We start from the raw sequence: 17,103 nt of genomic DNA, 5'->3' as shown, positions 1-17,103 counted from the left end.
CAAATAAGAGATATGTCTCACAAAATACGACCTGTGAAACTGTCTCACACAAGTTTTTGTCTCCTTGTAAACTAGTGAGTTCATTGCAATTATTAATATTTTTTGTCCTTGTACTGGTTTTATTATAACGTGCTTGAACAACTATTTTTATTACATTAATGAAATATATAAATCATTCTATGATATAGAAAAAAGTCTGTAAATGTTCAGTCGAAAATTTATTGAAATTTGACTAACCCGCTTGTTGCAAAACACCATGTAATAACGAGTTGAAGTAACTCGGAGCCAGTGACGCCAATTCTTCGGGTTTTTGTTTTTCAGTGACTGCAAAACACCCGTTGATCACTGTTAAGATAGAAATTTGGTTTTAATTTTGATAAATATAAACTAAACGTATCAGATAATATTAAACTAATCTACGACAGTGTCAGTTTGATACAAATTACTGAACCGGTGGACAAGAAACTGAATAGACTTGACAAATATTGTTAAATAGTTAAATATCGTTTAAGAGAACAGAACATAACTGAGCTAAATCAGTATTGGACTGATGAGCTTAAAGAATAGAATGGTACCAATCTGACTTATCAAGGATAAATTGAGCTGCATCACTTAAGTCAGAAAAGACCAATTGAGCTGATCATCAGACAGGTCTGAAACATTTTCTGCGTACAAGAGATAGTTCCCTGAGAGTTCAATTTGAATTTGATCGGCAAAGACAAGTCACATTCTCTAAAAGATCTGTCGGTTACCATATCTAGCTAGCGTCCAAAAGAATTTATTTTACTAGTACTATATCTGAAAAGACGACAAGGATACGTGGATTTTTCGGATATATTGTTGGGCATCTAGTACATATGTGAGTACCGTTTAAATTTATTGTCGTTGGGACAATTATCTATATAAAAAAGGAAAGCATCAGAAATGTTGAAGACAATTGAAACTCTAAATCTCTGATGTTACAGACATTTCTGAATTCTTATTAGCATCTTTCAAATTTATATTTTCAAGCTGATATGCACACACTTAGGGGGGTGTATTCAATCTTGGAAATTTAATTATTTTTATTGATTTTTGTAGAGTTTAAAAGTATAGAGGTATTGAACACAGACTTTTATAAACTCTATAAAAGTTTAGTGGTATTCAAATTAGATTTTTCTAGAGTCTTAAAAAATCTAGTGTCAATCTTAACTTTTTAAAAATTTATAAAAATCTATAGATATCTAATATTTCCATAGATTTACAATGATTCTAATATAATTCTTTATGTACAAACCTTAAAACTCTAGGTACAACTATAAAAACTCAAAAAATGTCTTCAATTCACCCTAAAGATTTTGATAGACTTTTAATCAAATAAAATATCTTTTTCAGACATATATCTCTCTTCTTCATTCAAAGACGACGCTTTTCTCCTCTCTAAAGATAAGTCGAGCATCGAATTTCAGAGGTATGATTCCTCTCTTGAATCATTATTGATTTGATTTAAAAAAAATATTATGATTTCTATGTATTTCTTTCTGTGTTTCGTTTGTTGTTTATTTATATCTGTTTATATGTGTGATCCAAATTTTTGCATAGATGTTTATCGTTTGAATCAAATGGTGTGTGATAGATAAATAATTTTTTTACTAGATTGTTCTTATAACGTTGGAATACTAAAAAAAATAATAGTTCTAAATTCATAGTTGTTTTCATAATTTACCAAATACATTTGTATTGAAATTTGTTTTCAAAATTTGATGTCTTGAGTTTGTTTGTTTTGTATTGAGTTTTGTTTTCAAAATTTATCGAAAAAGCATTTATAAATCTGTTTTTTTTAATTGAAGTTTGTTTTCAAACAGATTTTGATACAATTGTATTGCAGTTTATTTTCAATTTTCTCGAAAGTTTGTTTGATATATTCTATAAACTCGATATATTTGTATTCATAATTTAAAAAGCCAATTTCACTCGTCTCTACGCTCAAGTCCCAACTCAATAAAATAGAATTTGCAATTTGTTGATTTTTTACTCTATTATTTATTTTTTTTGTTGATTTTTTACTCTATCGTAATCGTCACAGGACAATTTCTCAAAATATTTTAGCAGCCTGTAACTTTAATTTAGAATTTATATATGTGCTCAGTGGGTAGGAAAGATCTGCCCATGATTCAAACATATTGACAAATGTTTTATCAAGATATAACGGGCTTAAGGTGCCACAAGGTAATTTTTTTTTTCTATGTGCTACTTATTTTAAAATTTTGTAATTTTTCAAGATTATATATGTTATCTATTAACTTCTTGATTATACAAATACTGTTTGATAAGTAAATTTTTTTAGTGGATTGTGGATATTCAAATCGACGTCAATTCTTGACTCTTTTTAGAGGTGTTCGTTATCATCTTCAAGAATTCACTGGCCAAGGTCGTCACCCTGAAGATGCAAAAGAGTTATTCAATCTTCATCATGCCTCTTTGAGAAACGTCATTGAGAGGATATTTGGTATATTTAAATCGCGGTTCAAAATATTCAAAACTGCTCCTCCATTTCCATATACAACACAGGCGGAGCTCGTATTGGCTTGTGCTGGATTGCACAATTTTCTTCAAAAGGAGTGTCGATGTGATGAATTTCCAGTTGAACCAGATAATGAAGTTCCACAACCATCATCAGAACAAATTTACGAGGATAACAACTTTGATCAAATATTTGACACTGAAGAACAACAACGAGCAAATTCAAATCCATGGAGGGATGCTATAGGAAATCGAATGTGGAGTGACGTTGATGATATTGACAATAACGAATCTTAAATTTTTTTCATAAAAAGCTGCTTAAAATTTATTAAATTTCATAATATTTTGATTAGTTATTTATCGATATTGATTAAATTTTTATATATGCTGATAAATTAAAATTTTATTGATTAATCATTTATGCATATTGAATAGACATCGGGATTGGAATTTTGATTTTGTTAAATTAATTGTGATTTTTTTCATACATTAAACATATTTACTTTTTAAATAAGTAAGTTTATTTCGAAGTGAAGATGTTACCCATAAAAGTAAAAAATTTGCATCATCAATCAAAAAATTTGCAAATATCTATCAAAATCTTGCAAAAAGTCTACAAAAATCTATGAACTTCTTTCACAAATCTGTAAGATTCTATAAAAGTCAATAAAAATATACCAAATCCACGAAAATCTATCATTTAAAAAAGTCACTAAATCTCTACATTGAATACACCCTACTTAAATTCTATCTGATTGAGGATAACTTTGTGCACTTGTTTATTTTCTCACTTATCTATTGTTCATTTGAATTACATTGTAGCGATAGGCTTGTAACTGACAGAAATACGTTTTTGAATAGATTGAGATTGTTGTGTAGTTGCTAGGAGTTTATGCTCAGAAGGTTGTTAAACCGAGCTAAAGTGAGTTTGGTACAAGGGTTGTATTAATTAAATCTTCTAGTAGAATCATTCTGGAGATAGAAGAAGTGGGGACGTAGAAGTATTGTCTTTGAACTTTCATGAACAAACTCTAAACTTCATTTACTTTCAATCACTCGCTTATCTGATCTAATTCTTTCTGCGTATATTTTATTCGGTTTGTTCAATGAGCTTTTTCGACACTTCTATACTTCTTAGTTGCTTGAATAACTTAGTTTGATTAGAAACTATTTCAAGCTGCTAACCCATTTTGATTGGAAAATATGCTATAATTGTTTATAAATTTATTCAACCCCTCTAAACTTATATTTGATTCCAACAAGTGGTATCAGAAATTGAGTTATCAGATATCTGAATATTTGATATACACCGATGGCATCTTTTAATAAGATCCATATGTTTTCTAAGGAATAATATTATGAATGGAAATTTTGGATACATGCACACCTGTTAGCCCAAGATGAAGATGTGTGTCATAACTAATGGATCCATGAAGATCGTGAAGATTAATACTCTTGTAGCAATATCAAATTGAGCTCCCCAAATGGTGGATAAACCAAGAATGGAGTGAACTTCCGAGGACAAAAAAAATTAAATCTGGATAATGTAGCCAAGGATATACTTTACAAAATACTCGATAAAAATATGTTTAGTAAGATCAAGATTTGTCTATAGATAAAGAAATCTGAGAGAAGTTGACTCAACTATGTGAAGGTAACGATCAAACCAAAGAAAACAAGATTGGCATCTATTAAGAAATTTGACAACATCAAGATGAAATTTAGAGAGACCATGAACGGGTTCGATGAGAGATAGCATTGTAATCGAGCTGACTGCTATTAGAAATGAGTACAACAACCGAGAAGATGTATTGAAAGTGTAAGAGAACTTCCAAAAGAGTGAGATGTCAAGACCATAGCCATGCATGAATCAAAAGATCTGAATAAACTCGAGTTGCATGATCTGTTTGCTAATATGAAAGTTTACGAGTTCGAGCTAGGAACAAGGAATGAAGAAGAGTAATATATTCCACAAACGACAAAAGCTCTTGTTGTAGCTGCAGAGTCTCCATCAATATGTACATAACAATTGAGCAATGGCCTTATGTTTCTTTTTGTCAAGAAGTTTGGGAAATTGATGAGGAAAAATCACAGTAATTTCATTAAGAAAAACAATTACAAAAAGAGACAAACTCGTCTGATCAAGCATGTTTTAATTGTGGCAGGACATGCTACATCATTGTTGGGTGCACCGTACCAAAGAAAGATGAGAAGAAATCATCTAAGAAAAGAAGAACCAAAGATGAAAATAAATATTTCAGAAAAACAAGAGAACAAAAAAATTTGGTGGTAGAAGAGAGAAAAAGTAAGTGGGCCCAGTTAGATTCTGAAACCTCTAGTTCGGATAATGTATACAAACGAGAATGATGAAGAATCAGTCAAATGTATAATGGCTGATGATGATCTGGGATCCAACAATGGTGAGATATTTGACTTACCTCATATGAATTTGCACAAGATGATCTAATCTATGAACTAAATGATATGGTGATGGAGTATAAAAGATTTTCGTAGATATTTGATAAAGTCAAAGCAGAAAACAAATGTCTAACGATAAGTCTAGCAGTTCGAGTTGTATACAACCTGACGAGCTAGACAATTTAAAGACCAAAATGAATATGCTAATGATATATAATGAAAACGTGTGATCTGAACTCCAAGTAATCATGATTGAAAATCAAATGTTGGACAATCTGATCAAAACTTGGACAAAATCTTCTGTTTCACTTGGAAAATGCATAAAGTAAGGTCTTTCTATCAACGTAAGATCGTAAATCTTATTAGGAATCGTACCGTATATTCTAAACATGTTTTAAATTGATTCATCCACCTAAAATAAAGATAAATGTCGTTTGAGTTTGAGACTGTCATCTATGATGTAAACAACATGTTTGATGGATAAGAGCATGGAGATGTCCATTCATACAGATAGATGATAATTTCATAATGAACTGAACAACCATCCATCGAATTTTCCAAGTGGTTATCACTTATCAAATGGAATAGTATGTGGTAATGGTTGTATATCATTAGTCATTTGACCTGAGACAATGTAGAGGCTCTACGTATTAGCATGCACTTTGATCTTTTTACCGACTTTATTGATGGTCAATAGGTGACGAGGTTGGGCATAGTTTCGAAATATGTAGGAGAAAATGTATTGTAATCGGTAACTCACTGCTCGTCTATGGGTGAAGATATCCTATATGATCTGATGAGCTATGATGCAAGGAGTCTCTAGCCAGAGCAAGACATGTGTTTTAGGGAAAGAGGTTTTCTTAGTTGCACATATCATGTCACTGTTATTACTCAAAGATACATCACATTGTTATTGAATTCATTTATAACTCTCGATATATCAGTGGTTGCATATTCGATCGGGATATATGAGTTTTAAAGGACTGTATTGTACGTTAATCGTAACTTAAGGTTCTTGCAGGCACTATCAGTGACCAGGAGATAATGGGATAATGCTACTAGACGCTCTTACTATTATCTGATGAGTGCAATCAGACTTGAGTTCGGACGTCCTTGATCAAGGGGTTGATAAATGACACATACCATTAATGTATTAATTAAATGATAATATTAGCAGAGGTGACTACTAAGTGTAAAATTCTCATAAAGTATTTTAGAAAAGTTTAGAATTGAAATAATTAATTAAGTAATTAAAAAATTATTATTTAAGTGTAAAAACACACACACACACACACACACACACACACACACACACACACATATATATATATATATATATATATATATATATATATATATATATATATATATATCACGGTAGTTGAATAACACACATAACTTTTACACATAAATTTTGTTCACAATAATTTTCACTCCTCTCTCCCTCACAATAAATTTCAGCCAACCCCTATATTTTGGAGAATATATTTAGGCCACCACTCTTCCACCGGCGCCACCCCACTTGATTAGGAAGTTGAAGAAAGTTTGTAGGAAAATATAAGAAGAACTATCTATGCTTAAAATCCGAAATAGTTTGGTGTCCAGTGTTTAGAACGCAAAGATAAATATTCTAAACACCTATGAATGCTTTTAAATCATATGACATCCAAGTAAAGTTTTGAACGTCAAAACAAATAAAATTTAAATATCTGTTGCGTTTTGGACGAAAGAAAACGGTTGATCAACAACACATCAATGACCTCTTTTCTAACATTTATTTTTTGGTTTCTGGTGACATGTCATCCAATTCTCTCTGTGTGGGCATTTGGTTCATCAAATGGACATCCAGTTCATGGTGGTTATTCGGAACATTGAACCATATTCTTGTTCTTCTAGAGCATCAGACATGATTCGGAAATATAGATTCTTACAAAAGCTACATCATTATCAAAACAAACCAACATATACCTTTTTATTTGGTATAAAAAAAAAAAAAAGAATTTGAAATACTTGCAACATTTTTTGACAAAAAACATATAGGAGACTTTATTTGAGAATTTTTAATCCCAATTCGGATCGAGTTCACAAATTTGGGCAACCACAAACTCGATTTGTTTTTCATGTTTCAGTTATAGAGGCTAATAAGTAGAACGCCCAAAGTTTTATGTCCAAATTCGGTGTTATAATTCAATCTCGTTCTTTGTTGAATTAATTCGTCTCAATATCCAAGATCACACAGAACCGATTATGAACAAGATCAAACAAATAAGAAATGCGATCAAAGTACACCAAGATTTAACGTGGTTCGACAATATGTCTACATCCACGGACAAGCAGCACCTGATTCCTTCTTTATTCAGATGATAAACACCTTAGTGGTGGGATTACAAGACGTATGAATCAATCTCTCAGTACTCCACTCAATATACTCGTAGAAGAGTTTAAACACCAAGAGATATACTCTTGATCTTGAGTGCTTTACAACAGTAAGTAAAAAACCAAAACTGAAGAATTGAAAAAGGATAGAAGCATCCCGCAGTGCTATGGATATGTATATATATATCCATGTATACCAGCAACTGCCCCTTCCAACCGATTTTATCCTAACTGATTTTATCCTTTCAAACCGCAACATCTGCTTGTGGACTTGTCAATGCTTTGAGATAATATCCACAATTCTCCACCTTGTCTCAAGATTGACCCAAGTGCTGCCTGTCATTTTTCGATCCTTATTCTAAGGACCTTTTACCACTTCAACATTGATCAACTTTAAACAATGTTGAAGCTTAACTGTAGTATCCCGATGCCTAATTTGAGTTAATTATTGGATTAATTATATTTCGGTGGGATCGGAAGGACCGAACCGGGTTCGGATCGTCCGAGACAGGTGGCTGGACACGTGGAAGACATGCAGGGTTCGGATCGTCCGATCAGGGTTCGGATCGTCCGAGACAGGTGGCTGGACACGTGGAAGACATGCAGGGTTCGGATCGTCCGATCAGGGTTCGGAAGGTCCGAAGTGTACCGGATCGGATCTACCGATCGTTGTCTATAAATAGAGGCGCGAGGCTTCACTTTTTACTCGCCAATTCCGAGTGTTCCAGAGCGTTTTAGTCGTTTCTGATGGGTTTCTAGTCTTTTCCCGAGGTTCAGGCACTAGCGGGGAGCTACTGGTTTTGTAGCGGAGCTGTGCTCTAGTTGGGAGCTAGCGGCATCAGTGGGCTGACTACGGACGCAGGCTTGATTCTAGGGCTGATTGCTAGGATCTACTGGTTTGAGGTACGAAAGTACTATCCGAGATAGCAGGATTGAGTATGCTTTACTATGTGTTGCATGTTATATGTTGCATTATTATCTGTCATATGATGCATGGTTTATTATGCGGCATTTGCATAATCATGTTGGGCCTGATTATCTTTGAGATAGCCTGTTGAGAGGGTGCTCAGCCCTCGTTTGTTGTGGATGGTTGGACCCCGTTGGCCGACGGTGGTCAGGTCACCGGTATATCCACAGGTTTATTTTGGTATGGGAGCCACCTCCTGGTGCGACGGCGCAGAGTGCTACATACCTTGACGTCATTTACCTGAGCAGTATTTCGTTATACCCAGATCCTGGTATCCAGTACATTTTGCATACATGCATGTCATAGTCTTGTATACTCATGCTTTCGGTGCTGAGAGTTTTATGCTCACGTCCTCGGTTTATCTCTGTTTTGGACACCCTATTCGATGGGGCAGGTCTCAGGTTGGACGGTCCAGGAGGGAGTGGACAGGGAGCTGACAGAGGTTGACTTGTAGTTGTTGGTATTTGTTCTTGGAATTTAGTTCGATCTGGTTGTTTAAGTATTTTGTACTTACAGATTCGATTGGGTTGTATTACTGTTTTTCCGCTGTTTACCTGATTCAGTTTTAAATGTTAAATTTTGCATGCTTAAGATCTGATTAGTAGGTGATTCTGGAACGGGTCACTACATTTATGGTATCAGAGCATGCATTAAGATTTTGGGATTTGGAACTGTTCTTTTGGGTCTTTTGGGTTTAATCTCTGGTAACTTTTGTAGCTAGAGATGTCTGGTTTTGACGACGATGCTAGTAGTCATGGCAGCATTGGACGCTGGGGAGACCGCGACGATCGGGAGCGTCGCCGAGAGCATCGAGAACGTCGTCAACACCGTCGTGATGAGCCTCGGAGTTTTAGTATGCATCGGTTCTTGCAGATGGGGCCGAAACCTCTTTCGGGCGGTGAGACTCCGGATGTTGCGGAGAACTGGCTTGAGAGGATGGAGAGCTGCTTCAAGACTTTTCAGTGCTCGGCGGAGCAGCAGATTGATACCCTTGATTTCTTGCTGGAGGGTGGTGCGCGTAAGTGGTGGAGGTCTACCTCTGCACCGATAGTTCAGCGACAGGGTCGAGTTCTTTGGGCCGATTTCCGAGCCGCTTTCATGCTGCTTTACTTTCCGCCAGCTCTTCTGCAGACCAAGGCGATTGAGTTGATCAATCTGAAGCAGGGACAGTCTACTCAGGGTTCTAACCTCCGACCGCGTACTCAAGGGCAGGTCTTTGCTCTTAACCAGGATCAGGCTGCTGAGGAGAACGAGAGAGTTATCGCAGGTGTTTTTTTATTATGTGGATTACCTGCTTACGTTCTCATTGATACTGGTGCATCACATTCATTCATATCTGCGAGATTTGCTAAGCGTCATGCGTTACCTTTCACTTCTTTGGACGTTGTGGTATCTGTTTCCACACCGATGGGTCATTCGGTGCTAGCTAAACGTCTAGTTTTGGGTTGTCCTCTAGAGTTTGAGGGTAATGTTTTAACTGCTAATTTGATGATTCTTGCGATGGAGGATTTTGTTTGCATTCTGGGAATAGATGTGCTGACTGTGTTTAGAGCTACTGTGGACTGTTATCAGAAGTTTGTGCAGTTTCGTCCAGTTGAGGGCGACAGTTGGTTTTTCTATGGAGAGGGAGCGCGACCCCTGATGCCTGTGGTTTCTGCTCTGAAAGCCTGTCGTGCTTTAGAGTCGGGCGGGGAAGGCTACCTTATCTATGCTATTGATTCGTCCGCAGATAGTGTCGGTATCAGTGACATTCCAGTGGTTTGCGATTTTCCGGATGTTTTTCCCGAGGAGATTCCTGGTTTTCCTCCCGTTCGGGAAGTGGATTTCGGCATTGATTTAGTGCCAGGCACGGCACCAATCTCTAGAGCTCCTTATCGTTTAGCTCCATCGGAGATGCAAGAATTGAAACAGCAGTTGCAGGATCTTCTTGACAAGGGGTATATTCGACCCAGTGTGTCCCCGTGGGGAGCACCAGTTCTTTTTGTCAAAAAGAAGGATGGTTCTATGCGGCTCTGCATAGATTATCGGCAGTTGAATCGTGCTACGATAAAGAATAAGTATCCGTTGCCACGGATTGATGATTTATTTGATCAACTGCAAGGTACCTCTGTGTATTCCAAGATTGATTTAAGGTCTGGTTATCATCAGCTTCGGGTTCATCAGGGAGATATATCGAAGACTGCATTCAGGACCCGGTATGGGCATTATGAGTTTCTGGTTATGCCTTTTGGGGTGACGAATGCACCAGCAGTTTTTATGGATCTGATGAATCGGGTATTTCGGGATTTCTTGGATAAGTTTGTTGTGGTGTTTATAGATGATATCTTAATCTATTCGCATGATCAGCAAGAACACGTACAACACTTAAGGATTATTTACAGACACTTCGCGAGAATCAGCTTTATGCGAAGTTGAGTAAATGTGAGTTTTGGATTGACAGGGTTGTATTCCTTGGTCATGTCATTTCTAGCAAGGGAGTTTCAGTTGACCCGAGCAAGGTGGAAGCGGTATTGAACTGGTCGCGTCCGACGACAGTAGCCGAGATCCGCAGTTTTCTGGGATTGGCTGGGTATTATCGCCGTTTCATTGTCAACTTCTCTCAGATTGCTAAGCCACTCACTCAGCTCACTCGGAAAGATGTTTCATTTGAGTGGACATCAGAGTGCGAAGAGAGTTTCTTGGAACTTCGCAGACGTTTGACATCTGCGCCTGTTTTGGCTTTACCGTCTGGATCTGGTGGTTTCAGTGTTTACACCGATGCCTCTTTACAGGGACTAGGGTGTGTTCTGATGCAGAATGAGCATGTGATTGCTTATGCGTCGAGACAGTTGAAGCCTCATGAGGAAAACTATCCTGTTCATGATCTGGAATTAGCAGCGATCGTTTTTGCTTTGAAAATCTGGCGCCATTATCTGTATGGTGAGCGATTTGAGATTTTCACTGATCATAAGAGTTTGAAGTATCTGTTCACTCAGGCTGAGTTGAACATGCGTCAGCGTCGTTGGATGGATCTACTCAAGGATTATGATTGTGAGTTCAAGTATCATCCAGGATCTGCAAATCTCACGGCCGATGCTCTTAGTCGCAAGGTGAGATTGTCTGCTCTTCAGACTTGTGCTGTATCTGGGATTATTCAGGATTTCTGTTCGATGGGATTCAATTGTAAGCATCGGAAGGGAACAGAGAGTATCCGTGTAGCTACTATTTTGTCTGAGCCAGTTTTGTATTCTCGGATTAGAGATGCTCAGATGTCTGATTCTAAGGTTCAGAAATTAGCTCGGTTGGCTGATGGAGATAATACTTCTGGATTCCACTATCAGTCCGAGGGTCTTTTGTGCTTATCTGGTCGTGTTGTTGTACCGGAAGATGACACTTTGAGGGAGGAGATTTTGTCCCAGGCTCATCGTAGCAAGTTGAGTGTTCATCCGGGGAGCAACAAGATGTATAAGGATTTGAGGACTCGATTTTGGTGGAAAGGTATGAAACGTAATGTTTATCAGTATGTCTCCAAGTGCCTAGTCTGTCAGCAGGTGAAGGCTGAGTATCGACGACCTGGAGGTTTGTTGCAGAATCTTCCTATTCCGGAGTGGAAGTGGGAGCATATCACGATGGACTTCGTGACTCACTTGCCTATGTCTGTGGGGAATAGAGATGCTATCTGGGTGGTAGTGGATCGGCTTACTAAGTCTGCCCATTTTCTTCCGTATAACAGAGATTTCACTTTCGATCGGATGGCACGGTTGTACATTCAGGAGATTGTACGGTTTCATGGTGTGCTCGTGAGTATCGTTAGTGACAGAGATCCTCGATTTACATCTAGATTTTGGGGCAGCTTTCAGCAAGCTTTGGGCACTACCTTGAGTTTGAGTACTGCATATCACCCAGAGACTGACGGTCAGTCAGAGAGGACTATTCGTACTCTTGAGGATATGTTGAGATCTTGTGTGATGGATTTCGGGCCAGCTTGGCAGGATCATCTGCCACTGATAGAGTTTGCATACAACAACAGTTTTCATAGGAGTATTGGTATGTCTCCGTTTGAAGCATTGTATGGTCGACGTTGTCGTACTCCTCTGTTCTGGGAGGAAGTCGGAGAACGACAGGTCGAGGGTCCAGAATTGATTCAGCAGGCCATGGACAAAGTTCTTGTGATCAAACAGCAGATTAAGACTGCTCAGGATCGACAAGTGAGTTATGCGAACACCAAGCGCAGACCTCTTCATTTTGATGCAGGCGAGAAAGTGTTTCTCAAGGTATCACCTTTTCGGAGGATTCTGAGATTTGGACTCAAGGGTAAGCTATCTCCGAGATTCATTGGTCCTTTTGAGATCTTAGAATGTGTGGGAGATTTGGCCTACAGATTAGCTTTGCCACCGTATCTGTCTAGTGTTCACAATGTGTTTCATGTGTCCTTGTTGAGACGATACGTAGCGGATGAGTCTCATGTTTTGCATCCGACAGAAGTTCAGCTGAATCCGGATTTGTCTTTTGTGGAAAGACCGGTTTCGATCTTAGACCGGAAGGATAAGGTACTGCGGAATAAGACTATTCCTCTTGTCTTAGTGCAGTGGCAGCGCCGAGGTACTGAAGAAGCTACTTGGGAACTAGAGAGTCGCATGCGGTCAGAGCATCCAGAGTTGTTCTAGTTGTAGTATTTTCAGTTATGATTGTAATTTCAGTTGTACTTTCAGTTGTAATTCATTCTTAAGTTGAATGTATTGTTGTTCAGAATTGTCATTCTTCAGAGACGGTTTCGTCGACGAAATCCTTTTTAGGGGGGGAGAATGTAGTATCCCGATGCCTAATTTGAGTTAATTATTGGATTAATTATATTTCGGTGGGATCGGAAGGACCGAACCGGGTTCGGATCGTCCGAGACAGGTGGCTGGACACGTGGAAGACATGCAGGGTTCGGATCGTCCGATCAGGGTTCGGATCGTCCAAGACAGGTGGCTGGACACGTGGAAGACATGCAGGGTTCGGATCGTCCGATCAGGGTTCGGAAGGTCCGAAGTGTACCGGATCGGATCTACCGATCGTTGTCTATAAATAGAGGCGCGAGGCTTCACTTTTTACTCGCCAATTCCGAGTGTTCCAGAGCGTTTTAGTCGTTTCTGATGGGTTTCTAGTCTTTTCCCGAGGTTCAGGCACTAGCGGGGAGCTACTGGTTTTGTAGCGGAGCTGTGCTCTAGTTGGGAGCTAGCGGCATCAGTGGGCTGACTACGGACGCAGGCTTGATTCTAGGGCTGATTGCTAGGATCTACTGGTTTGAGGTACGAAATTACTATCCGAGATAGCAGGATTGAGTATACTTTACTATGTGTTGCATGTTTATATGTTGCATTATTATCTGTCATATGATGTATGGTTTATTATGCGGCATTTGCATAATCATGTTGGGCCTGATTATCTTTGAGATAGCCTGTTGAGAGGGTGCTCAGCCCTCGTTTGTTGTGGATGGTTGGACCCCGTTGGCCGACGGTGGTCAGGTCACCGGTATATCCACAGGTTTATTTTGGTATGGGAGCCACCTCCTGGTGCGACGGCGCAGAGTGCTACATACCTTGACGTCATTTACCTGAGCAGTATTTCGTTATACCCAGATCCTGGTATCCAGTACATTTTGCATACATGCATGTCATAGTCTTGTATACTCATGCTTTCGGTGCTGAGCGTTTTATGCTCACGTCCTCGGTTTATCTCTGTTTTGGACACCCTATTCGATGGGGCAGGTCTCAGGTTGGACGGTCCAGGAGGGAGTGGACAGGGAGCTGGCAGAGGTTGACTTGTAGTTGTTGGTATTTGTTCTTGGAATTTAGTTCGATCTGGTTGTTTAAGTATTTTGTACTTACAGATTCGATTGGGTTGTATTACTGTTTTTCCGCTGTTTACCTGATTCAGTTTTAAATGTTAAATTTTGCATGCTTAAGATCTGATTAGTAGGTGATTCTGGAACGGGTCACTACATTAACCTTTGTAACTGGTTTGGTTAACATATCAGCTGCATTCTCTTCTGTCATAACCTTTTCCAGCTCTACTTCTCCTTTTCCAATTATTTCTCTTACAAAATGCAGTTTTACATCCACGTGTTTAGTTCTCTCATGGAATACTTGATTCTTTGATAGGTGAATTGCACTTTGATTATCACACAACAACTTCAGTGTTGCATCCTGAACTTCAAGTTCAGCTATTAATCCTCGTAACCACAAAGCTTCTTTAACTCCCTCTGTAATGGCAATGTACTCGGCTTCTGTAGTTGACAACGCCACCACTGGTTGAAGCCCTGCTTTCCAACTGATAGCAGTTCCAAACATCGTGAACACATAACCAGTGATCGACTTCCTCGTATCAATACACCCCGCAAAATCAGAGTCCACAAAACCACTTAACACTTCAGTTTTCTCACTGTCTCCACCATAAACCAAGCCGTACTTTGTTGTACCCTTTATGTACCTCATTACCCATTTCAGAGCTTCCCAATGAACCTTCCCTGGATTGGCCATAAACCTGCTTACCATACTTACGGCATATGCTAAATCAGGCCTTTTACATATCATGGCATACATGACTGAACCTACCGCACTTGCATAAGGTACTTTCATCATGTAATTCTTTTCTTCGCTTGTCTCTGGTTTTTGTGACATAGTAAGTTTAAAATGCTGTGCTAAAGGTGTTAATACACCTTTAGCGTTTATCATTCCAAACTTGCCCAAAACTTTTTCAACATATGGCTGTTGAGACACACAAATTTGTCTACTTGCCCTGTCTCTTGTTATTTCCATACCAAGCATCATCCTTGCTGGACCAACGGTCTTTCATGTCGAACTCAGTTTTAAACTGAGTTTTGAGCTTGGTAATTTCCCCTTTCTCTGTACAGGCTATCAATATATCATCCACGTATAGCACTAGATATATCATTGCATGTGTTTCACCTCGTTTAAAGTATACACACTGATCATATTTGCTTCTATTAAAACCAGCTTTCAACATGAAATCATCAAACCTCTTGTTCCATTGTCTTGGGGACTGTTTTAACCCATACAATGATTTCTTAAGTTTACAGACTTTGTCCTCACTTCCTTCCTCAACAAACCCTTCGGGTTGGAGCATGAATATATTTTCTTCTAACTCTCCATGTAGGAAAGCCGTCCTTACATCCATCTGTTCCAATTCCATGTCCCACCTAGCTGTTATGGCTAATAGAATTCGAATTGACCTGTGTTTTACTACTGGAGCAAATACTTCATGGAAATCAATTCCTTCTCTTTGTGTGAATCCTTTGGCTACTAATCTTGCCTTTAGCCTTGGTGGTTCAACACCCTGTATTCCATCCTTTCTTTTGAACACCCATTTTGATGCAATCAGTTTCTGTCCTCTCGGTCTCTCTACCAGTGTCCAGGTCTTATTTTCTTTTAGTGACTTAATCTCTTCTCTCATTGCCTCTAGCCAATTTTCCTTATTCATACCGCTCACAGCTTCCTTATATGACTTTGGTTCTTCAACCTCTAGACTTTGAGCTGTTATTAAGGCATATGAGATGAGATCAGCATATCCATACCTCTCTGGTGGTTTGACTGCTCTTCTTTCCCTATCTCTTATCAACTTATACCCTTCATCTGCTACCTCTTGAGGTTCCTGTTCTGTTGGTGAAACACTTTGTTCAATTCCACCAGACACCTCTTCAGTTTCCAACCTTATTCCCCCACCAGCCAATTCAGACTCCTCAGTAGGTCTTCCTGTTGTTTGATTGCTGATACCTGTCATATCTTTTTCGTTAAACACAACATCTCTACTGATAATCATCCTTTTGAATCCAGCTTCCAAGCACCATAGTTTATATCCTTTAATTCCCTTTGGGTATCCAATGAATATGCACTTTATAGCTCTTGGTGCGAGTTTATCTTGTCTTAGATGTGCATAGGCAGTACACCCAAAGACTCTCAAGTGTTTATAGGTTGCTGGTTTTCCTGTCCATAGCTCCTGGGGTGTCTTAAAACCTATGGCAGCGGAGGGACACTTATTGATAAGATAACAGGCTGTGGATACAGCCTCTGCCCAAAAGGTCTTGGGTAAGTTAGCAGTTACCAACATGCACCTTACCCTTTCAAGGATGGTTCTATTCATTCTCTCTGCAAGGCCATTTTGTTGTGGTGTGCCTTTTACAGTTTTGTGTCTTGTAATCCCTTCTTTTACACAAAACTTGTTGAATTCATCAGATAGGAACTCAAGCCCATTGTCAGTCCTTAGGCATTTTACCTTTCTGCCTAATTGATTTTCCACAAGTGTTTTCCATTCCTTAAACGATTTGAAGGCTTCATCTTTACCTTTCAGAATGTATACCCACACTTTCCTGGAGTAATCATCAATGATGCTCATAAAATACTTAGCTCCACCTAATGAGGCTGTCCTTGAAGGTCCCCAAAGATCCGAATGAATATAATCCAAAGCAGCTTTGGTTCGATAAGTTGATGTATTGAACCTGACCCTACAAGATTTTCCATATACACATTCTTCACAGAATCCAAGGTCTTCTATTTTATCCCTTTCAAAAGCTCCTTGTTTGCACAATTCCAGTAATCCTTGTTCACTGACATGACCTAGCCTCTTATGCCAAAGTTTAGTTTTACTGTCATCATCTCTTGCCACTGTAGTAGCAGATCCGATTATTGTGCTTCCTTTGAGGGAATAGAGACCATTGTTTCTTATTCCCTTCATCATTACTAGAGCACCTTTTGAAACCTTTAATACACCATTTTCTGCCTTGAATGTGTACCCACTTTTATCCAATGTTCCAAGAGAAATTAAATTTCTCTTTAGATCTGGAACATACCTCACCTCTT

General features: G+C 38.5%; 1 protein-coding gene across 1 annotated transcript; it reads left to right on the top strand.

Annotated features, from left to right (window-relative positions):
- Positions 1-1,556: 1,556 nt before the first annotated feature.
- Positions 1,557-2,799, top strand: LOC140824309 (uncharacterized). Its single transcript, XM_073185909.1, has 3 exons — positions 1,557-1,604; positions 2,136-2,208; positions 2,327-2,799. The coding sequence occupies exons 1-3, from the start codon at positions 1,557-1,559 to the stop codon at positions 2,797-2,799; spliced, it is 594 nt and encodes a 197-aa protein (XP_073042010.1).
- Positions 2,800-17,103: the final 14,304 nt, after the last annotated feature.

This window comes from Primulina eburnea, chromosome 2, assembly GCF_022965805.1.
Source record: "Primulina eburnea isolate SZY01 chromosome 2, ASM2296580v1, whole genome shotgun sequence".
Lineage (NCBI taxonomy): Eukaryota > Viridiplantae > Streptophyta > Magnoliopsida > Lamiales > Gesneriaceae > Primulina > Primulina eburnea.
This window is presented reverse-complemented; position numbering and strand designations above follow the sequence as displayed.

Coding starts and splice junctions, on each gene's coding strand:
- LOC140824309 (XM_073185909.1), top strand. CDS start 1,557: ATGTGTGATCCAAATTTTTGCATAGATGTTTATCGTTTGAATCAAATG. Junction 1,605..2,135: donor TTTATCGTTTGAATCAAATG/GTGTGTGATAGA, acceptor CTCAGTGGGTAG/GAAAGATCTGCCCATGATTC. Junction 2,209..2,326: donor CGGGCTTAAGGTGCCACAAG/GTAATTTTTTTT, acceptor AAATTTTTTTAG/TGGATTGTGGATATTCAAAT.